At 40.5% G+C, this 23,415-nt stretch overlaps 1 protein-coding gene across 15 annotated transcripts in view; it reads right to left on the bottom strand.

Annotated features, from left to right (window-relative positions):
• Positions 1-20,134, bottom strand: part of ESRP2 (epithelial splicing regulatory protein 2) — a 63,014-nt gene extending 42,880 nt beyond the window's left edge. For 10 of the 15 annotated variants that reach the window (XR_010592527.1, XR_010592528.1, XM_065566993.1 and 7 more), the window contains exons 1-3: positions 20,009-20,131; positions 19,650-19,802; positions 18,624-18,752 (exon numbers count right to left, since the gene is read on the bottom strand). Coding sequence is in view for 12 of the 15 variants with exons in the window: in XM_065566993.1 (XP_065423065.1) it covers positions 18,624-18,752; positions 19,650-19,784 (264 nt within the window). In the remaining 3 variants the exon portion in view is untranslated. Of the gene's footprint in view, positions 1-18,623; positions 18,753-19,649; positions 19,803-19,885 lie in introns of all 15 variants that reach the window. The other 5 variants (XM_065566994.1, XM_024104083.3, XM_042852300.2 and 2 more) reach the window with 4 other exon arrangements.
• Positions 20,135-23,415: the final 3,281 nt, after the last annotated feature.

Raw genomic sequence — 23,415 nt, 5'->3', positions numbered from 1 at the left:
GAGGGCTGGATGCGGCCCCCGGGCCGTAGTTTGCCCAGCCCTGCGCCAGAGCCTAATCTTGAGAGAGACCAAATAACCACAACTCCTATTGCTAAAAAAATCAATGTTTATGGAGTCACAGGTACTGAGGTCCTAAGAGGAGACCTCCTTTGCTCCCTTCATTGTGCATTTTGCTCATGGTCCAGCTGGGACACGGGTCCATTCTTGGATGCCAGCAACACTTAAAGACTTAAAAACAAACAAACAACCCACTACACTATGAGAACCTCAAAGTCTTCCACTGCTTCTCACCAATACAAGACCTGATGTTTCCAACAGGACAGCAGCAACAGCTCAAATTCCAGTGGCCCTTAAAAGGAGTCAATTAGCATTACAGGCAATGCCTAAGCACTCTATGTGCAATTCATCAACTTGCTATTAGACAGAGGTATGAATATATTCTACATTCCAACACTCCTTGACTTCAGGAATATTCCCATTTGGACGGTGTATGTTGGGCCCCCTCTTTATGAGTGATCCACGTTTCAGATACAATCTGAACCAATAGTTTTCTGCTCCTTTACTCTTCAGATGTTAACTACCTCTGCCTTATCCCTGCCATGAGGAATTTAAAGCGTGTCAATACTATAAAGAGGTGTGTAGCTAGTGTTTCAATAGTATTGGCAGGCATGATAAACCTTTATTATGTTAGGTAACTTTTTAAACAGAATCTATAGTAAGCCTTTTCTTTTGTTCATCTGTTAACTGTTATTCCATGCAGCTGACAAAGGGTACATAGTGACCTTGTATTGAAATCACCATGTGCAAAAAGTGTAATCCATCAAGCTGTGACTAAATTTCTTTCTGCTTCTGGCAATATAGAAGAGCTACTGTATCTGGATACTACTCTGGGCCTCCCTGGCACAAGAAGAAATGTTCTAGTGGTTACAGTCCTCCACAAGGGGGAAACTTCATGTTAACAACATAATTATAGGGAGAAAACACACCCATCAAACCCTCCCTCCTTCTCAGAGCTAAAAAGCAATTCTGCATATGGAAATGCCCTGCTTTTGCCCTATTGCACAGAAATATGGGAAGCACTGTCCAGAGGGATAGGGTGCTAGCCTAGGAACTAGGAGATGAGGGTTCTATTTTCTGTTCTGCCATAGATTTCCTGTGTAATTTTGGGCAATTATTTAATCACTCGGTGCCTCAATTCCCATTCTACCTCACAGAGGTGTTGTGAGAAATACATAAAGACTGTGATGCGTTCAGATAATACAGTAATAGTAGCCATAAACATGCATACAATAGGTTGATATCAGAATTAATAAGTTTAACTAGAGTAAAATATTACCCTAATCTCAGTGTTCAATTTTGCTTCTGAGTTTCCAGCCATTATAAACATCATCTTCCTTGAAAAATATTATGTCACTTTCTAATAGATATTAACCTGATCTCTTATTACTGTTCCAGCTGCATTTGCTGCCACTCCAATGCCAGTAAAATAGCTAGCGTGAAGTGGAGTTTCTGCTCTCCTTTCAAGTCAATTTCATCTACATCCAGGGTTCATATGAAAGACAAAATGATTAACGCAGGGGTAGGCAATCTATGGCACATGTGCCAAAGGCAGCATGTGAGCTGATTATCAGTGGCATTCACACTGCCTGGGTCCTGGCCACCGGTTCAGGGGGCTCTGCATTTTAGTTTAATTGTCAATGAAGCTTCTTAAACATTTTAAAAACCTTATTTACTTTACATACAATAGTTTTGTTATATATTATAGACTTATAGAAAGAGATGACCTAAAAACATTAAAATGTATTACTGGCACACGAAACCTTAAATTAGAGTGAATAAATGAAGATTCGGCACACTACTTCTGAAAGGTTGCCAACCCCTGGATTAACGTATCATGGTATCAGTTATTTGTGAAAACCCATTTCATCTTCCTTTATAATTGGCACATGCTTAGGGATAATAAACAGCTTAACATTGTTCTTATAAAAATTAGAGTAGGCTTTGAGCTCTGATGTTATAGACTAACAAACAGCAGCAAACTTTCTTCAGTGAAAAGAAGAATTGTTTGGGTTGTTTTTGTTTTTTAAATTCACGACAAATTAAAAAAATTCTGTTTATGGATATTTTCCTCAAAGTCAGTTTTTAAAAAAGTGATTCTTTCTCCCCTTAAAATTTTCCACCCTTTCCTCATGCTCAGGTGCCAAGAATCCCACATTTCAGGAGTTGATATGATTAACATCACAATGCCTTACTACTGGGGAAAGTGTAACTGTGAAGTCTTGGGAAAAATAAAATAAATAAAAAGCACATGTAGCTCTTACAATGGTGGGACAAAGTCCAAGGAAAAAGCTATTAAGGGCATTACCCAGAATAAAGTTTCGTCAGATCCTTTCAGTTAACAACAGAAGGTAGACAAATATAGAATTATGAAGGGAAACTTATTTGAAAAGTGTTGGAAGGTTATTTGAAATGTGCAGGGGCTAATGTAAAACTAGTTTGCTGGGTATAGATAGGCAAGGGGGAGAAGTAGGGTAGCCCAAAGAGGAGACTGGTGTAAAATGTGGGAGATGTGGGAAGTTCATACAAAATGGCTCATTTGAACTAATTGGTTACCTGCTGCTGTAAAATCGACTGTGACTCAAACAGCATAAGGCAACAAGATTACCAGAGGAGCTTCCATTGTGTATACCTTTCTTGCTTCATTTGAACAGTTTGGGGTTTTATATGGTTCTTGAAAGTAAACAGCAGCTGGTTGCCTAGCTTTTAATTCTTTCTGGGAAAGAGTGTCAATCTAGCTTTTAAGTTACTACCTAAGAGAAAAAACTCTCTGAGTCCTGCCCCTCTAGAATATTTATGGCCAATTTTGATTAATTATTTCTTAGGTGGAAGTTTGCAAGAGCCAGAATATTTTCATGCCTGTCAGCTACAGGCATCCATCCAGCTCAGGGGACACAGTAAAGCACAAAAGACAAAATTATGATTCAGGCCACTGGAACTTCATGGTAATCAAAATTCAAAATACAAAATCAGGTTATTTTAATATCTAATGTTGAAAAAAATATATATGGAAAAGGCCGAAGATGAGTCATTTGATGTGGTACTTCTGTAAGACAAACACATTCCAAGGGTTTATAAAACAACAGGGACATGTTTCATTATTGTTAGTCTTGTTTTGCTACTGTATCTCATGATGGGCAGCAACTGAGAACTACTGAAATGTTTGCTTATTGAGAGGTGGGAAAAAAAATCCCTCCCACCTTCAAACTAATTCTCTCTCTCTTGTTGGATCAGGTAATGGAAGCTAAACAAGCTACTGCACAAATTTGCTAGAGAAGTTAGGCTTAACACCAAGTTTCAGAGAAGTTTTGAGTATTCTAGTCTTAGTGATACACACAATGGAAGGCTTTTGTTGGGACAGAAACTAAAAAATAGTGAGAAAGGGTAATCCCTTAGGATGGAAATGAAGCTCATAAACTTTGTATAAAAGGAGTGAGGGTGAAACAGATTGTGTGGGAAGAAGAGAAAACTGTGTAGTGCATATCTTTCTGGACTTGCCTTTACCCCCCAAAAATTTAAAAAAACCCTACACACCCTGGTAAAACACCATGTGCTGAAAGTGAGGTTAGTTTCCTGGTTAACATGGAAGTTGATGGAGGGAAGGGTTCTCTCTCTCTCTCTCTTTACCCCTATCCCCCACCCCACAGGAACAAGATAATTCCGCCTCCCATGGCTGCGAATATTTGGAAGATCACCACTGTAAAGCTATACATAGTATCAAAATACTAATTCCTTTCCCCTTCATGGGCCAAAGTTTAAACGTGGATAAGGTTATATTTCTGCCCCTAAGAACATATTTTAAGAATGTTTAAGGTTAGGAAGTGACGCAAGATGGGTTAGTGCATTTGAAGCTCTTGAACAGTGGCCACAAGGACCTTCGCCATAAAAGTTCTAAAAGTTTCCTCCAGTTTCATGATGATACATGCTCTACTGCAGGGGTCCCCAATGCGGTGCCCCATGGCGCCCGCCGGGACGTCTAAGTGTGCCCGCGTACGGTCCGGCGGATGAGCATCCGCTGAAATGCCGCCGACAAGCAGCGTCATCCAGAGGCGTCGCCAATTGGCGGCATTTCAGCGGCGGCGACGCCTCTGGATGACGCTGCCTGTCGGCGGCATTTTGGCGGCGATGCCTATTGACATTGCCGCTTGTCGGCAGCATTTCGGCGGATGCTCGTCTGCCACCATGGTCCTCCGTGGCTCATTGTCTGGCGCCTGCCAGACAAAAAAGGTTGGGGACCACTGCTTTACTGAATACTACCCTCTAGCATGAACACGGCTAGCTGTTGAAGACTGCATGCAGATTACACAGGGACACACACACACACCCACCCTTTTAATGAGTTCCCAATAAAAAGCAATGGGAAACAGTAACATTTTATGGCGACACTACTTCATGCTCGATCGTTTCCTTATGCAATCTATCCATCCACACACACAGAAACCTAAACTAAGAACCACATTCAATAGCCTGCTCCCCGGTCATCTCTTTATTGAAGAGGAGACCTGAATGGTCTAAGAGTGTACAAAAGAACCCCCTCCCGCCCCCCCGATACCACACCTTTAAAAATCTAAGGATTAGTATGCATTTTGAAAGTTTTACTGGCATAACTATGTTGCTACGGCTATGTCTACACTGCGCACCTTACAACGGTGCGGCTGTGCCGCTGCAACCATGCTGTTGTAAGGTGCACTGTGTGGCCACTTTATCGCCAGGAGAGAGCTCTCCCGTCGAAAAATAAAATCACCTCCAATGAGGAGTGATAGCTTCGTCACTGGGAGTGCGGCTCCTGCCTCATTCGGAGTGTGTGAGTGTGTGTGTGTGTGTGTGTGTTGGGGGGGTGTTGGTGTTTTCACACCCCCGAGCGACAAAAGTTTTAGCGACAAAAGTGCCAGTGTAGACATTGCCTAAGTGATGTGATTTCCCCCCCCAACATAGTTATACCATTAAAAGCCTTACAGTAAATGCAGTTATATCAGTGTAAATGTGCCTTACCAGAATAAGCTATATGGACATAAGCACTTTTATACTGTGCCCTCACTAGGGGAGTTTTGCAGCTTTAACTATGCTGACATTCTAAAAACAAGGCCTAAAAAAAGTTAATCAATCCAAAAAACTCAGCTACGTAAACTACTCCTAGCAGGGAAAAACCAGTAACCAGGAGGCAAGCTACCCACTACAAAAGGGATAAAATCCCCCTTGGTATAAGGCGTGAGCAGAAGTAATAGCAGATGAAAATTCTAAAAATCCATAGAGCTGAAAAGTGTGTCAAGAATAAGACCATGAAAAAAAAAAAAGGGGGGGGGGTGAGGGGCACTATAATAGTGTCTCATTGCTCTCAGTGGCTCGTGGCATTATCAGTAGTACTCACTGAACACGTTATTTCAGCCTGAAAGACAAGATTTAACACAGTCCCCAAATTCTGTGTATTAGTTAATATATTCTGGTTGTTATACCCTAAAGTCAAGTCTTGGGCTAAGTACAACTGTGCTCATATGGTATTCAGTATTCCCTCTCCTCACCCATCTGTGTTTCAAGGACAAACTTTCATTAGCAATGTGATCTTTAGCACTGGGTCTATTGATTGCAATGCATAGTGGTACTGCTGTGTTTACTCAACACTGTCTCATTGTTTGTAGTGCAAGCCTAACCAGTTGGAGGACGACAGCCAATACCTGTAATGAGGGAGAACGCAAGTATGTTTTTCTCACAGTAGTTTTTAAAGGATCTCTCTACCCTTCTTCCCTCCTCCCCCCATTCTTTTCTAAAATCAGGAGATAAAAAAGAATGGCTCTTTTCAACTCCCTTCACACACTGACCCCACATACTTTCATCTTCTCAGGGATTCTCTCATGCTTCTGCCTTCTGCTGCCCCTTACATCTTGCCAAAGAAACTAAAGCACTCATGAGCAGAAGGGGGCTCCTGGGTACACACCCAGCCTTTGGGTTCATGACAGAACATAGCTTTCCAAAAAAGATTTTTTCCCTATTCTTTGTGACGAGCACTGGAAACGTAAACCTGTGTAAACTCGCTGAGGGTTAGAATGTAGCTGGGCTCGGCTATGGCAGCAGCAGATTTCCCTTCCCCGGAGCTCAATACACTTTTAAAAAACAAAATGGTTCATTTAAGTTCCGGTTGCATCCCAAAGAATCATCCCACTATCACTCTCCAGAATTCTCAGCCCAGATCTGGGCTTGGCAGTGTGATCTTGGGGGACAGGAATTGGTTGTATCACAGGGAGAGAGCAAAATAAGTTTCAGAAACAAAAATAGTAAGGCTGGCTTTACTTGCTAAATGTTCTGCTTTCTCTGGGAGCTCTTGTGTTGTCCCTCCCCCAAGTGCTCCAAAGAGATATGCATCACATATCATTGCACCTCTCCTCAATACAGAAGGGGACAGAAAGAGGGGGCAAGCTTCTGTTCCCCTGATTGCCAGCCCTATAGGATAGCCCCACTGGTGGCCTTCCTGTACAGTCCCAGCTTGAAGCCTGGGAAACTGGTACCAGGGGAAAATTGGAGCACTGTTCCCCTGAACTAGCCAGAGACCCAACTCCCTCTCACTCACCAGTCAGGAGCATCCCAAACACTTCAAAAATCAAACAACAACCTTCCCCATCCAGCCACTCCAGTACAACTTGTTATGGCCAGACACCACTGGACAACCCACCAGCCACCACCATTTGTTGTTCCTAGAGAAGGGCAAAATTTAATTCACAAATATGTAAAAGACCAGATATCAAGTACCATATTGTTGCAATATGTAGTAAGTCATGCAGCTCCTCAGAGGTCTACTCTCAGCTGTTACAAATAAATTTAAGTACACACTGACGGCTGTTGCCTTTCTTTTCCCAGTCTTCCTACCTCCTCCTTAAAAGCCTGGTGGCCTTTCGCAAGTTCCTCAGTAAGCAAGAGTTCATCCTCTAACAATTCTGATTTGCTATAAGAAATAACACTCCAATTGCTACAATGGGGATGAAAATCTTACTTCCTGCAATCCTTCAGAGCCCTGTTCTTACTACCGCGCCACGACCCAGCCTCATAAAACACACACTCTCCTTCCTCCCAACCAACACAGAACACGTCCTCTCCCAGGATCCTAAAGTGTCAGACATCCAAGAACAAGCATAAGGTTTTTTCCTCAGCTGCAGAAGACGCTGCGAGGTCAATATCTTTAGAACCAATCCCAATATTTAGGCCCTGGAAACACATATATAAAGATTTACACTAGGAGGAAAGCCTCCCTACACTGTTTTCCATGTTTCTTTAATCAGTGGTCTCCACATTTGATTGCTATTGCTCTATTATAGCATTATATGGTTGTACCCTGAATATCAATGTAGTGGAATGTCTCATTATGATCCCATTCCTGCAAAGTCTTATGTGTGTGCTTAACTTTAGATGTTGTGCTTGCAGTGAATAAAGTTCAGCACATGCATAAATCTTCACAGGATCATGGCCTTAGCCTGGTCATGAAAGATCAAGAGCCATATTACTGACAGCTAACAGAAGTTCTCCTTGAGCTCACGTGGTAGTGTGTGTGTTTAGTCAAAAGATCCAGAACTTTTATGGGAGCCAGACAGACTCTAGAACTCACTCCCATGAGAGATAAGACTGACTGCTAATCTCATGGCTTTCCAAACTAAGTACAAAGCTAATTTCTTCAGCTTCTCTTCCTCATTAGCTCTTCACATACGTGGACCGGAGGCGGAAGGGGGGGGGGGGGAACCCTTTTGTTATCTTTCTATCTACTGCAAGAGCTAACGTGGGGGGAATTTTGTTTGTTCTTTTATTAAATTATAAAGTGCTCATATACTAAGTATTTAGGCTTCTATTCCCAGTATTTTATGTATACTGTTTAGTACGTTACTAATGTCTATGTTTGCAGCACATGGATACACTGGGATGAAGAGCAGCTTGGCAAAGCAGCTATTCCATTTCTGGACCAATAAAAGACATTACCTCACCCACCTTGTGTCTCTTTTACAAAGCAAGACATTTGCTAAAAGAGTGGAACGATCATCCTGTAAAACTAGGAAACTAGAGTAGAGTATGGAACTAATTCAAGATCATCAACCCAAGGAGACAAATGTATCATAGAGGTGAGGCAAATAGACTACCAGAGAGAGGGTACCAAGGAAAGCATCTTTCTAATCCAGTGTCTGCCAATGATAGATACATGAAGTTGCTTTCAAACAATCCAGTCCCCACCTTTTGTACTGAAGCGAGGAGGTAATTGCAATAAAAGGAATAAGAAAAACTGGTCATGCCCAATAGAAATGGTGGTCCAGGTGAGGCTCTGGGATTTTATGCAGGGCAGCAATTATAAGGAAAGAAGCTTTTCCAGGAATATATGGGAGGAAGAGGGCCACTATTTGCAACAAAAACATAGCGTTTATAAAATCCAAATTATTTTTCCAGTGACTTAATGGGGAGGAGAAGATAGAAAATTCTGATCCTCCTGGGACGTTTTAGAAAGAACACTAGGTGAGTTTAGCAAACACCTGTTAGTCAAGATTTATCTTTGATGATGATGTGTCAGGACCGAAAATCCCACATAACTGATATACCAGTAAACCCTAATCCTTCCAATCATAATTCCTTCCCAAATCCTTCTACCAGTGACCGACTGCAGCAGCAAGTTTTTATTGTTGTGACGCTGGCAGACCAGGTGTGAACTCATGCTGAAGCCCCAGGCCAATTCACTTGTGTATAGTATAGAGCAAAGTGATTGTTAAATATATAAGAATGTATTTGATGTTTAAACTTCATGAAATCTAAAGGGATGCTACTTGCATTGTTTTCATTTATCTGTATCATGTTATACACAATTTAAATGTTTCCTACTACGTTATATCCATGTAATGAAATATCCCATCAAAGGAGAAAGAAGCCTTGTAGAATGCAGATGAAGAACTCTAATAGAGAAGAGCCAATTTCAAAGCAAGTGGTCAGCATATGTGATGATTGAAGGTCAAAGATTCAAAATGCATCCCTTACACTGTCATCAAAGGAAAAGCCCACATGGGTAGTGACCAGGGTTACCAGATAGCAACTGAAAAAACGTGAAAGGGGTGTGGGGTGATACGCGCCTATATAAGAAAAAGTCCCCAAAAAGGAACTGTCCCTTTAAAAAGGGGACATCTGGTCACCCTAGTAGTGACACTGTCAGCTTGTTTTCTGTGACAAGAAGTATGGATTCAAGAAAAGATCCTGGAGCTCTGGACTGTTTGGACTCTTACAGGGAAGTGAACCTGATGCAAAGCGGAGATACCCGGAGAGAATCCAGGTACCCTGACAAGACTTTTGGGAAACTGGCAGTTTAGTATATCACTGCCATCATTTGGAATGACAGACTGTGACTCACCTGTACATATATTTTATGCGATTTAACCGCTCAATGACTCTCACATCCTTTAGTTAGTTTACTATAGAATTAGCTGCCAACATTATCTTTGGTATAAGATCTAGAGTGCCAATTGATCTGGGGTAAGTGACTGATCTCTGGGGACTGAGAGCAATCTGATGTGGTGTGATTTTTGGTTTAAGTGACTTTTTAATCACAAACTCCAGTTTGTCTGGGTGGCAAGATACACTGGAGAGACTAAGGGGACTGTCTGTGACTCCATGATAAGACTGGTACCATGATCCAGGAGTTCACATTTGTTACTGGCTTAGTGAAATCTAATTATACAACACACCAACAGCCTGGGGTGTCTGCCCTGTTTTCTGACAGTCTGCCCTGAGGTATGCACTCACGGTCAGGAGCCACTTCAGACAGCATGACAATTGTCAAAGAATTATGTCACATTAAGACTATGCAGAGTTCCAGAGAAGTAGGGAGTCGCACATCAGGTACTTTGTCCGCATTTGTGGATTATCAAAATATTTGTAGGTTGCTAAAAACTCTCTCCTGGTAATCAGACCTCCAGATCAGGATGTGATTTAGGATAAATTTTAGATAGCAAGTTCCTCGCCCATTCGTGTGCATTAAGATTCCATGGCACTTTTTTCAAATAAACCACAAGGTTCCTCTTAAATTAAATAAAGTTACATTTTGTAGTTACATTCTGCCCATCTAAATACTCTCTGCAATGTCAGTTACATAGAGTATTCTATGCTTTTCATCCTAAACGTCCGTGCCGTGTTATTAGAGTCAGAGTTCAAGAACAGACGAGACCATCGGATCATCTAGTCTCACCTCCTACCCACACACTAAACCCAGCAATTTATTGCTGCTCTCAATCCCTGAAATGGCGGACTTGATAAGATAGATAGAGGAAATCACTAAAGTTTGGAATCTTTGTATGAAAGGAGTCTGTCAGTGAGACACACCAATATCCATGTAATTACAGTCATGCAATAGAGAGAGAATTAGAGGTTTCATTTCTATAAAGGGAGTTTTGTAGCTTAAAAAAAGAAAAGGAAAGATATGAACCAAAGGACTAAGATTAGTCTTTGAAAAATAAATGGAACTATCCCTACATTAAACATACAAAGTATTAAATGTAATGGTTTTGCATAAAGCAAGCGTTATGAGGGCAGTTACTCTAAAACCAAACTCCAATTAGCCTTTTTATAGCTCTCCATAATCAGGGCCGGCTCCAGGGTTTTGGCCGCCCCAAGCAGCAAAAAAAAAAAAAAAAAAAAAAAAAAAAAGCCGCGATCGTGATCTGCGGCGGCAATTCGGCGGGAGGTCCTTCGCTCCGAGCGGGAGTGAGGGACCGTCCGACGAATTGCCGCCGAACACCTGGACATGCCGCCCCAAGCATCTGCTTGCCAGACTGGTGCCAGCCCTGTCCATAATACTGCCTTGCTACCTCTGCCAATAGCCAGAGTCAGCATCTATATGCTTTTCTCTTAGACTGACTATTTAACCTAGATGTGCCACAACATGCTGAGTAAGGTGTTGTCTTCATCTAGCAGCAGTTAGCTACCCAATGTTCACATGCATGAGGCTTAGAAACTCTTAAACAGTGCTGAGTAGAGCAACATGCAGAAGTGAGAACTGTGCAATCCTCTAGACAGCTGCCACAAGAGCCAGATTGTAGGATCATAGGAGAGCGGTGAAAAACAGAAGCTCTAGAGATTTACAAGATCCACAAAAACAGTTTCTCAAGCTGATGGAACCATTTCTCATACAGCTTGTGTGCCCCTCCCCCACCCTTTTTTTTTTAAAATGGTAGACCCAGGATTTTTTATTATGAATGGAAATTTTCAAAAGCATGTAAGGAGTTATTCAGACAATAGCATGACGACTCATTACCTTATTACAGTAAAGGAAGGAAGTCAAATAATCCCTTAGGATCATGTGCTCCTCACCCAGCAGTCTTCATTTTCATACATATTCCAATGCTATTTTTAAAAAAGGAAGTAAATATTGTCTCAAGTTCTGCCTGACACAATATGAGCATGTCAGACTACATTAGTGGCATATGCCAGTGAAAAGCTACTTGGCTTTCAAGCACATCCATCTATCCCATGTGAAGATATGAATTGTTTGGGTGACTCTATACAGCAGGTATCAGAGGGGTAGCCGTGTTAGTCTGAATCTGTAAAAAGCAACAGAGGGTCCTGTGGCACCTTTAAGACTAACAGAAGTATTGGAGCATAAGCTTTCGTCTGATGAAGTGGGCATTCACCCACGAAAGCTTATGCTCCAATACTTCTGTTAGTCTTAAAGGTGCCACAGGACCCTCTGTTGCTCTATACAGCAGGGATCACCAACCTTTGGCACGCGGCCCGTCAGGAAAATCCACTGGCGGGACGGGACGGTTTGTTTACCTGCAGTGTCCGCAGGTTCGGCCGATCGCAGCTCCGACTAGCCACAGTTCGCCGTTCCAGGCCAATGGGGGCTGCGGGAAGCAGCGGCCAGCACATCCCTTGGCCAGCGCCGCTTCCAGCAGCCCCCATTGGCCTGGAATGGCAAACCACGGCCAGTGGGAGCTGCAATCGGCCGAACCTGCAGACGCGGCAGGTAAACAAACCGTCTCGGCCCGCCAGTGGATTTCCCTAATGGGCCACGTGCCAAAGGTTGCCAATCCCTGCTATACAGGTTGTTGCAATGGTTTGCTATTTTATAGCTGCTACTCCACCCCAATCTGATAAGAAGCTTAAAGTTACTATTTAACGTTACCAGAAGTAGGCAGCAGCATCAGGAGAGAATGTCCAAATTCTCCCTCCCTGTATTAGAATGAAGCTATTATGAACACTCACCAACAGTGACTAATATGGTCCAGTGGTTAAAGAATGACAGCACTGGTAGCCAGCACTACGGAGTTTTATTTCCTTGTCTGCACATCACTCATGATGCAGCTCAAAGCAAGTCATTTAAGCTACCTAGGTCTCAATTTACTCAGGTGTAAAATGGATCTAAATATACTTCTTGGGGGTATACAAGGCTTAATATTTGTACAGCACTTGAATCACTCAGATGAAAATATTATGATTTTTAGTCATGCGAAAAATATTACTATGCCCCAAGCCTCTGTGGAAGATAAACCTTGCCAAGACTGCACACTGACATGTGACACGATGGTGCTTTCGAAGAAACCATCTTAGGTCTGAGCTGTCATCTGGCCTAACTGACTGTAAAGCAGAAAGTGTTCCAAATGCAACCTGTAGGGACGTGGACAGCCCAGAGGATTAGCAATGAAAAAAAAACATCAGGCTCCACCTACAGCATCAAAAACAGAATCACGGCTAGATTTGGGGAAACTACGTTTAACCATCCATCTCCACTGCTAATCATAGGAAATCCCATTATATAAACAAAAGCCTGGAACCAGGCAAAAAGCATAAAGATCTGGAGGAGCTATAGATAATCACTTTATAGACTGCTGAAGCTCCAAGATTAGGTGCAAGACTTCACCTAAACTAGCTCTATTTGAATTTAGCAATGAACTGCCAATAGAAAAGACAAGATGCAGGACCAGAGTACTGCACAAAACTATATCCTGTAGATATGCCAGTAGTAATGTTCAGTTTAGCAGACCATCCCAACAAGCTCTTAGCAAACACAACCTGTACTTTAAAAATAAAAATGGCATATCTATAGTGCTAGGTAAGCCTCGAGGAAAAGACAACCCACAACAATGTATCTGTTTGGATATCAGCATTGATACTAGCAAGCATTCAAGAGTCAGATCCCCAAAATCAAGAGATTGGCATAAAAGTGAGATTTGTCAATATAAGTAGTTTGGGGTTCTTTTTATTTGTCTTCTGGCCTCTGAGGCTTTACAGTAAAAATCAGTTCATGTTTTTAGGTTTTTCCTCTGTGAACATATGGATTAGAAAAACTCATTTCTTAAAAATGAAAGCTTTAACACAGATACCAAATATCACCAGAGTCGAAAACAATGAAATAGGAACAACCTTTACCACCACACTATGGAGAAGAGGCTGCAGAACAAGTTTCCCTTTAAGTTTAGTTCCAACTGATTAATCAGGCTGCAGGAATCCACTGGTTCTACCACCCCTTGTCCTTTAAAGGCTCAAACAACTAGTTTGTTTCCTGCCAACTTGGTTGATATTTGGCAAAATATACCAACCCTTTGATTCTACTGCTTGATCAACAAGAATTAAAAAAAAAAAATATGGAAGTGTAAAAGGAGCAATTTGTTTTCATGGCCACTTAACTTAATGGCAAAGCCCACAGTATTTTCAACTTATGCTCAACGTAAGAGAAAAAGAAATTGGCATGTTGCTTGATTCCAAGTTCTTTAGGCCTAGGGTGACCAGACAGCAAGTGTGAAAAATCGGGACAGGGGGTCGGGGGTAATAGGAGCCTATATAAGAAAAAGACCCAAAAATCGGGACTGTCCCTATAAAATCGGGACATCTGGTCACCCTATTTAGGCCAGAGAAGACAAAGTAAATTTATCCCTGGTCTATTTGCTGCAATATATAATATGATGAAAGGCCAGCAAGTTTAGGGCAGTCCAGCAGGCAAGTATTTGAGTGGAACTAAAAGATGATTTCATATCGTTCCATAACTGAATTTTGGGGGAACATTTTCAAAAGGAGTCACGCACACAACTCCCACTGAAAACTCATGCTTTATGACTACTGCTCAAAAGGAAATCAGTAACTGGGAATGGAAGCCACCAAGTGTCTTCATATCGCAGGCATTTCTCCACCATAATTACTAATTTTTCTTCAGCTTTTTCCTCTCTCAGGATGACAAGCAATAAGGCTTAAGCAAAGTGAATAAAGTTGACTCAGGTCATGCCTTTGGTAGGGTGTGGAGGAGTTAAGATATTTGCAGAGTTGCCAATTCTCACAATAGCTGGTTTTCCTCAAAGCCCCAGCTGCTGGAATTAGGACACTATGAGAATCTCAGCTTTCATTTAAAAGCAAAAGTAGACATCTAGCTCTCCTGGTTGCAAAGAAAAGCTTGAAAATATGAAGTAAGTGCACCTCAAAGGCTCAGAAACCAAAAGGGAAATAAAATGATTCAAAAAATGTATTATTTAAATAAAGTCTCATGATTCATAAGCCACTCATGATGGGGGGGGGACGACAATTCACGAATTTTGAACTTTTGAGGTTGGAAATATGGCATGAGAATGACTGAAAGAAAAAGTCCACAGCTGGCCATACTTTCCTTTTAATGTCTAGACCAGGTACTTAGGATGCTTTCCTCTTTGTAAGAGAGCGACGGCTATTTTTTACTTGATTAGATTTCAAAATGTAGTTGATGGGGCATTTCTTTATAGGCAAGGACTGCTTTAAAAGCTTACTTCACTGGATCTAGTGCATATAATTTGTGATGAGAAGCATTGTGCAAAGAGCTTCCAATCTGTTTTGTCTTTTGAGATGTTCAATTCCACTATACCATATGACTGCCTAAAACTGTAACTACTTTAGGTCAGACTGTGCAATATGATTCTAGTATGGAAGATAAAAATTCCTACAGTGCAAGACATTTTTAGTTAAAAATAAAATCAGTCTGATTTTATATGGCCTGGAAATTAATCTCTATATGCACTCAACTTACTGAGATATTTATTATTTTAGAAGAGTTTGAATTGCATTGAATATGAAAGGAAACTCTGAAGCTAGGACAATGAATCCGAACCAGTAAGGAGCAGATCATAGGCTTTCCAAAACTGTAAGGATGTCGTACTTGAAAGATACGTCTTGGAATCATTTCCATTTTGAATTCACTGAATACACAAAGCAAACTGACTAAAAGGGTGCAGATTTAGGATTCTGGAATCCCTAACAGAATTTCCTCCACTAAGACAAAAAGATACCTGTACACACAATGTTACTGTGCACTGTGCATCATCGAATGCAACCTAGCCCTTGGATCGACAGGCGCTGGAGTTTGTTACTATGAGCAAGGACAAGTAAGTTAGAGACACACAGTGTAAATTGATCATATCATGCACACTCAAAATATTCGTTATTTGAAGATTCCCTTTGATCTTCAAATACTATTTTTAAAATAATAAAACAAAACGTTGTGGAATAATATAACTACACCTCTACCCCGATATCATGCGACCCGATATAACACAAATTCGGATATAACACAGTAAAGGGGGGGGGGCCTGCACACTCCAGCGGATCAAAGCAAGTTCGATATAACGCGGTAAGATTTTTTGGCTCCAAAGGACAGCGTTATATCGGGGTAGAGGTGTAGTTTATTCATGACCATACAAATACAAAATTTTCCCTGTACTACCACCACAACAGGTAAGTGCATAAAAAAATAAAGCCCAATTTTGATTTAAAGACATCTCCTTAAATTGTTAAAGCCTAGTCCACTAGTAATATATAACTTGAACCACAACACATGCATTTTAATGGACCATGTGCCAGTGCTGGAAGGATAAACATGCAGTACTATTATATTAGATTGTATTTCTGCAAGCAGGGCATTCGGGATCTGGTCTAAAGAAGTGGTGTGTAGGGTGACCAGATGTCCCGATTTTATAGGGACAGTCCCAATTTTTGGATCTTTTTCTTATATAGGCTCATATTACCCCCCACCCCCATCCCGATTTTTCACATTTGCTGTCTGGTCACCCTACGCGTACCCATTGAAGCCAGTAGGAGTTGAGGGCACTCAGATGAGGCTCATTCATAATGCAAGCTGCTACTGTGCAAGCTTCCCTTTCCCAGTGATGCCAATGCTCCTGACTAGAAACAACAACGCTGGGCTACTTTCCAGCAACAAATGCCAGTCATTATAAGTTGTGTGGGGGCTTCAGAGGTACCAGATGAAGACGACTAGCTTTGTGATCTCACCCTCCCTCTGCAGAGTTTGCAAGTGTCTCCAGAGGTGAATAACGTTTAGTAGACTGATCAACTGATCTACAACGTGGCCTCCAATCTAGGTATAATTTGTTTTTTTAAAATAACCACTTTGTCTAATTGCACTTTTAATAATCTAAATTTTAAAAAAATCTGCATTCATTGACAATACAATAGAACCTTGAATTTACAAACACCAATCATATAAATATCAAGTTACACAAACCATTTTTCTTCATAGGGGTTGGAAAGACAACAAACAAAAAAACACCTGCACACAACAAAATGTTGATGAAGAGCAGGTTGATATCCTTTCACATTCCGATTCCTTGAACACATTGAAAAATCACTTCCCAGTGGTTTGAAGGACAAGAAGAAAGCAATGCAGTGCACCCAACTGCAATTTATGTACCATACTTACTATAATTTTGAGATGTTCAGTTTAATGAACTACTTAATCCCCAATTATTCCAGGCAATAAGGGTTCTAGTGTACCTGAAAACATCAAGTAATTTTTAAGAACCTAACAGAATATCAGCTCCTATAATTGTGGACTATAGATTCTACTTTTGCTACCATAGTACATGACTATCTCAAAAACATGAATATATCCTCACAACATGTATCTGACTTCATTGTATTGTCATTCTCTTTTTACAGGTGGGGAAACTGAGGTGCTGAGATTAAGTGAAGTGCCTAAAGTCACACAGGAAGACAGTGACAGAGCCAGCAGTTGCACTGCAATGCTTTAATCACAAAAACATTCTTCCCCAATTGCCAAGATATGCCACCCAAAATGAAAAAAATACTTTGCAAGAGTCTCCTCCACACCCATACACAAAAGCTAATATTTCTCTTTATATGCTGGAGTAGACCTACCTACAGAGCAGTTTACGGCAGTAAGATACAATCGCTCATAAAAGTATCGAGTATAATTAAAGGGTGTGCTATAAAGGTAAACAGGGTGTACTTTGCTAAGCTGTTCCAGATGCCTTTAGTGCAAGATCTGGGACAAGCTCAAACCTGCAGCTTTACATTTTCTCAGAGTTATTTTGAAGCTATACAAATCACTTTGCACTCTCAGCTGGATTCTTGTGAAACTTGTGTGTCATAGAAAAACCAAAGAGTGTAATCCACATTTAATTTTGAAAAATAAATGGATGTTGAATGCACAAGGGTTGTGTATTTATATTTAAGAAATTATTTAGTCCAGGTACAGTGAATTGTTAACCATTCAGTATCAAGTAAGGTTAGTTCCCATTCTGCCAAGTTATGTGTATGTCACCAGAAGTTACAACATGAACCTGTCCTACTGCCTAAGCAAGTTTCTCTTTCAAAACACACCCACAATGATTCAAGCAAGGTGTGGAAAGACAGCTTTCATATACCCCATAAAAATGCACTATTGTATTTTTCCAGTCAAGTTCAGTTTACTAAGCTATCACATTTTAACGAGACAAAAAAGCCATGTGTATATACACTAATTAAAGTAACTAGCTGCCTCTTTAAACCATAAGGATTATAAGAATTTTCAGGTTATCATATTGCCTGAAATTAAGGTGACGCAGAATGTTTCAAGGAGCAAAATGCAACAATAGCAGAAACAACCTTATAAACAGAAGGCAGGGATGTTTGTATTATGCATTTGGACATCCAAACTCAACTTCTGTCTCACTATAATTAAGCACTTCACTATCTATTAATTTAAGATAATTCAGTTCAACTTTCTAGAGAAGTCATGCACACACTGCATGTGTGGTATTTTACAGAAATTATAATTTGGTATGTGCAACTAATTACTTTTAATAGTGAATTATTTTTCTTCACAACACGAGAAAGACAAGGTCTTATATTAACACGGATAATCTTAGGAATCTGTATCTTTAGTATAATGGTATTTCTTTGATCAAACTTCTCTGAAAAATTTTTGTTAGCACCCTAATAATTTCTGATGTGTTAATTATCCTGCTACATCCTGTTAAGCCTTGAATAAGAGAACTTTAGGGTAAAAAATGGACATGGGCCTATTCAGAATAAATTGAAAACATAGGTCAAAACTCTCAAAACAAGAACACTGTCTCAAAAGTTTTGCCACAATGGACTTGAGCTATTCCCATTCTTCTCCAAGAATCCAATTTCACATAGCTCAAGATCTCTCTGTGGGGCAAACCCTGACTGAGGTATTGCTAGTTTTGAAACAGTTTGCTAGGGATTTCAAATTGAAAGGCAAAACCAAGTCTATTTGCTTTATTGCATCAGTTCAATCCTGCTCCCAGAGTTAACACTCAAATGCCCTTGCTGGTCCTCACCTGTTGGAGAACTCGGTCCAGAGGCTCAGCTTTGCTCAGTCCCTCTGGTGCTAAGCCACTCACTTCTCGACATTGGTCACTTATCTCCAAATTGTCTGCTTTTACCAGGGATTTGTGCAATGTCCCTACCTGAAAACATGTAAGTGAGGGAGAAAAATGAGGAGCAATGGAATGAGTTCATTATTACAATGCATTCAATAGCTTAGCAGAAACGTCAGAGAGGTCCAGTATCACTTTCCAAAAAATGTATTTGTCAATTTCACAAATCAAAAGCCCTCCTTAACTTTTCCTTCTCTCCTGCCCCAACACTGGGTACTTGCTATGGGTGCTCATGCATTCACAGGGAGAACATGTTTTCCACTCAGCATTGGTTCGTTCTGTAGTTGTTAGTTTTGGTGGGAAGATCATATAGCTTTACACTATTTGAAGACTCTGCTCAACAAAATGGACAATTGTGTATATTTGTGCGTGTAGGGATTAAAAACAAAACTTTACATCGAGCAGCTTCTGAGTCATTTACATTGCAGTAATTAAAAATAAAAAAATTACCTTTAGAATGGCCTAAAATAAGATACATATTTTAAAAAATAGCTTGATCATAAGAAAAAACAAACAAAAAAAACAAGGCCATTCAGGATCTGTTTTCCTTATGGAGATAGTTTCCATTAAACCATGCACGTTTGGTGTACCAAGCGTGCATGCGGGGACAGGGAAAGAGGATTAGAAGCCTCCAAAAATGAGGAGAAATCTAACATTAAAAGAACAAACGTTTAAAGAAAAACAAATTACCTAATTTAAAAAAAATCTTGGGGGAAAAATAAAATAAAGCAAAAGGCCTTTGTAGACTTAACCTCTCCCCACCCCCTCCCTTTTGGTGCATTTGTGAAATGAACAAACAGCCCCAGCTGAGGTGGATATGTGATACTGACCATAATGCCTGCACCCGGCCAGCCCTGGGCTAGGGGGTTGCTTCGCTTGCAGTGTACGTACATAACACAACCTTGTATCAAGACTTTGAAGCCATACCTTCTTGCTGTGTAGATCCACAACTTGCCACACCAAGAGAATTAGTTCCCTCTCATCCGAACCCAGTTTAGCCCCATATGCACCAGCTGTTGCCCCAAACAACACCACCAAAGAGTCACTGTGCGAAGCCGTCATGACCACAGGGGGAAACAACTACAATCAAAAGCAGAGGTCAAAAAAAAAAAAAAAAAAAAAAAAAGACAAAGGAAAATAAAATAAATCCCACAGAGACTCACCCCTTCTTCCAAGTGATCAAAGGGGAAATAAAAGGACAAGGAGTAATAATATCAAGAGAAGAGAGCGCGCTATTGGGGGAGGAGGGCTGAGACAAAAATGGAGAAAACTTCTTACAGCTCTACCTGTTCCCAATGATCTCCTTCTCCCCGGGTCTGATTGGGAGGTGAAATTAACAAGCTGTGGGTTTCTCTCCCTCTAACATCATGGCAGGAACCCAGCCCGGGCTTAGGCTTTTTTTTTTTTTTTTTTTTTTTCCTCCTCTCCTAAGTTACCTGCCCTTGATTCAGACCATGTGATTGAAGTCAATCTCCCAAAGAGACAAAGCCATTGGGTCTTTGGAAAAGGTGTAGGAGGGACGTGGGGAGAATCAACGCCTGGCTGACCCTGCCTGATTGGTTTTTCAGAGAGATCAGAGGAAAACTCCCATTCTCTATTTAATTCTGCCTCCAGGAAGTGCCTTTACCTGCCTGCTTTCAGTTTTACAGGATTCCTTTATCAGCAACCAGCGAGTGGAATGCAACATACAGCTGAATGTTAAAGAGACATGAGGCCTCTCTGGTTTGTTCACTCAGTTCTAAAGGTGTTTGGCTACACAATTTTGTTGGTTTAAGTTTGTCTAGAGATCTTTTTCACTTGGGCTGAATCTACCTATGTGGAAGTTTTAAGTATTTATTAATATAGCTGCTTTAACATGGTACACTGTTTGATCTCTGAAGCATTTCTTTCAACTTAAATCTAGATTTCAGAGTAGCAGCCTGTTAGTCTGTATCCACAAAAAGAACAGGAGTACTTGTGGCACCTTAGAGACTAACAAATTTATTAGAGTATAAGCTTTCGTGGACTACAGCCCACTTCTTCGGATGCATATCTAGATGTTTTTTCAATCAGTGTACCAGTGGGTGTGTATTCAAATCACCAAGGACTGCTAACAAAAATAAATACAAATTTCATACTGTAATATTATAAGGGAAAGCGGTTTAATGGGGGCAACATTGTAGCCAGGAAATATCATGCATTTAGGTCCTGATCTTAAATATTGTTCCACAAAAGCAGATCCCAATTTAGTCAACAGAATTCTGTATTGACATAGGGGTATGCATGGAACAATTTGATGTATGCCTGAAATGTAAGGCACTCCGGAAATCTTTTAACGTATTGCCACACTGTATGAGCAGTTCTTTAGCTATTACTTGCAGCCTGATTACAATAGTTAAGTTTTTCTTCTCTGTGTAGCCATATGTCACTTTTTTTTTCTGCTTTACCAAAAACAAACTGGAAAAATTTTTTAAACTGAGGGAAACACACCAAAAATGAGAATTGAGGAACTTTACCACTTTTCCATTAACTGTGTCTACTCTGGCTAAAATTGGATGCACAATTCGCTACCAGTAGTAGCAGTTGGGGAATTTGTAGTGTGGAGGACTCACATGATTTTAGCATCCTGTTGCTTAACCCTGCTCTAGTTTTAAAATAATAAACAAACCCTTATATCTCTCTTTAGCAACATCTTCAGCTATTGCTACCACTGCTGGAAATGTATTCATGGTGAATTATGTGTCTAACTGGATATTAGGAAAAACTTCCTAACTGTCAGGTGGTTAAGCACTGGAATAAATTGCCCAGGGAGGTTGTGGAATCTCCATCATTGGAGATTTTTTAAGAGCAGGTTAGACAAGCACCTGTCAGGGATGGTCAGAATACTTAGTCCTGCCATGAGTGCAGAGGATTGGACTAGATGATCTCTCAAGGGCCATTCCAGTCCTACAATTCTGTGGTTCTCTGATCATTTTTGTAGTGCAAAGATTGCCCTTTAGTCCAATAGGACTACTCAAGGTGTCTTCAATTAGAAACTATATTTGCCCTCCGATAAAAGTCGATGGGTGCCAGATAAATTTTATTTAATCGACAGTGGTGTAGCTATAATGATAATTGATCTCTTTCACTATGGGAAAAGGCAGAGTTGTACATTTATTCATGGTTGTCTGATTGATTGTTAAAGTATAGAGAAAATTTAACTTTAAAAATCTAAACCAATCTATTATTTTTTAGGCTTTAAAAGACTTGGAAACATCCTACAAACACTTAAGCTTGTATTTAAGTTTACTCCAATTGATTAAAATTGAATGGCCCATGATGAAGTTAAATTAAGCACCTGCTTAAGTGTTTGCAGGATTGAGGCCTATGTATATAATTTAGTTTGCAAGTATTTACATAGTAAAAGCCAGGCAGCGAAATCTCACAGTGCACAGGTCTAACTCCTTGGAATTACAAAATACACCAGTTAGAGCAAGTAGCTAACTGCCCTTCAGCCTCTGCCATTACTGCTTCTGCTAATCAAGTATGCTGCTATTTGAGAAGCAGTCTTAAGGACATGTATCCACCACATCAAAGAAAATAAATACCCACAAACCTTTGGACAAACAGGCTAAAAACCTTACTGCATCCATAATATATGAATTTAGAAAAAAGCATATCTTCACTATCATGTTCTGGGGTTGTGCTCGTCTTTGTCTCTGTACTTTAGTACATGACAAGAACGCAATAGAATTATAATTCCATAATTTCATCAGGTGGTCAGATATTATGGTGATGAGATGGCAAACTCCTCTAGATGAGTGGTTTTCAACCTGTGGTCCATGGACTCCTCTGCAGACAATGCCTAAGATTTCCAAAGGGGTCCACACCTCCATTTAGGGTGACCAGATGTCCCGATTTTATAGGGACAGTCCCGATTTTTGTGCCTTTCTCTTATATAGGCTCTTATTTAGGGGTCTGCAAGTGAAAAAAGGTTGAAAACAACTGCTTTAGACAGATGTAATAGAAGCCTATCGTTTACTCTGTATGCAATATATGAACACAGTTACAGGCTGAATGGCTTTCCTGCGAGTGTGTGGGTATGTACATGTGGGGATCATCCTGCTCTCACTGAAATCAATAATCAAAACTATAAACTCTATTGTCTTCAATGGTAGTAGCAGTAGGCCATCTGTGTCCAATTATACACAAAGAGTGTACATTATGAAGTGAGACATCTGATTGGGAAAGATTCCAGTCGTGCAGATATTCAGTAAGTACCTAATCAACCTGACCATCCCTTTAATTCCAACATTGTTGTTCTAAACAAAGGATATACCAGCAAGTAATAGGGTAGTCTGAAATGTTTGCATGAAATGCCCCATCCTGTTAGCAGGTGTTGGTCCTGCTGTGGTGGATAAGTGAGAATTTCTTGGATGTGGGCTGAAGAACCCTGTGGAAAGAACTCTAGTAACAGCCATGTCCGCTGAGAAGTTTTGAGCTGAACTTTGCTGCATTATTTTTAATTTCTGTTTAGCAAAACCAACTCCAGAAAAGGAGTGAGCCTAGAGTCTAGGCTGTGGACCACATTTGAAACCAGATTGGGAAAGGCAGCAACTCACACAACACTTCAGCAAAACCTCTTGTACAAAATTCCTCTTCAGCATCTGTCTGCTGTTTCTACTCTAAGTGAGTTGCTACAGGTAATCTTAAAGTTGATATTGTTATAATCAGA

This window comes from Chrysemys picta, chromosome 14 (assembly GCF_011386835.1).
Source record: "Chrysemys picta bellii isolate R12L10 chromosome 14, ASM1138683v2, whole genome shotgun sequence".
NCBI lineage: Eukaryota > Metazoa > Chordata > Testudines > Emydidae > Chrysemys > Chrysemys picta.
This window is presented reverse-complemented; position numbering and strand designations above follow the sequence as displayed.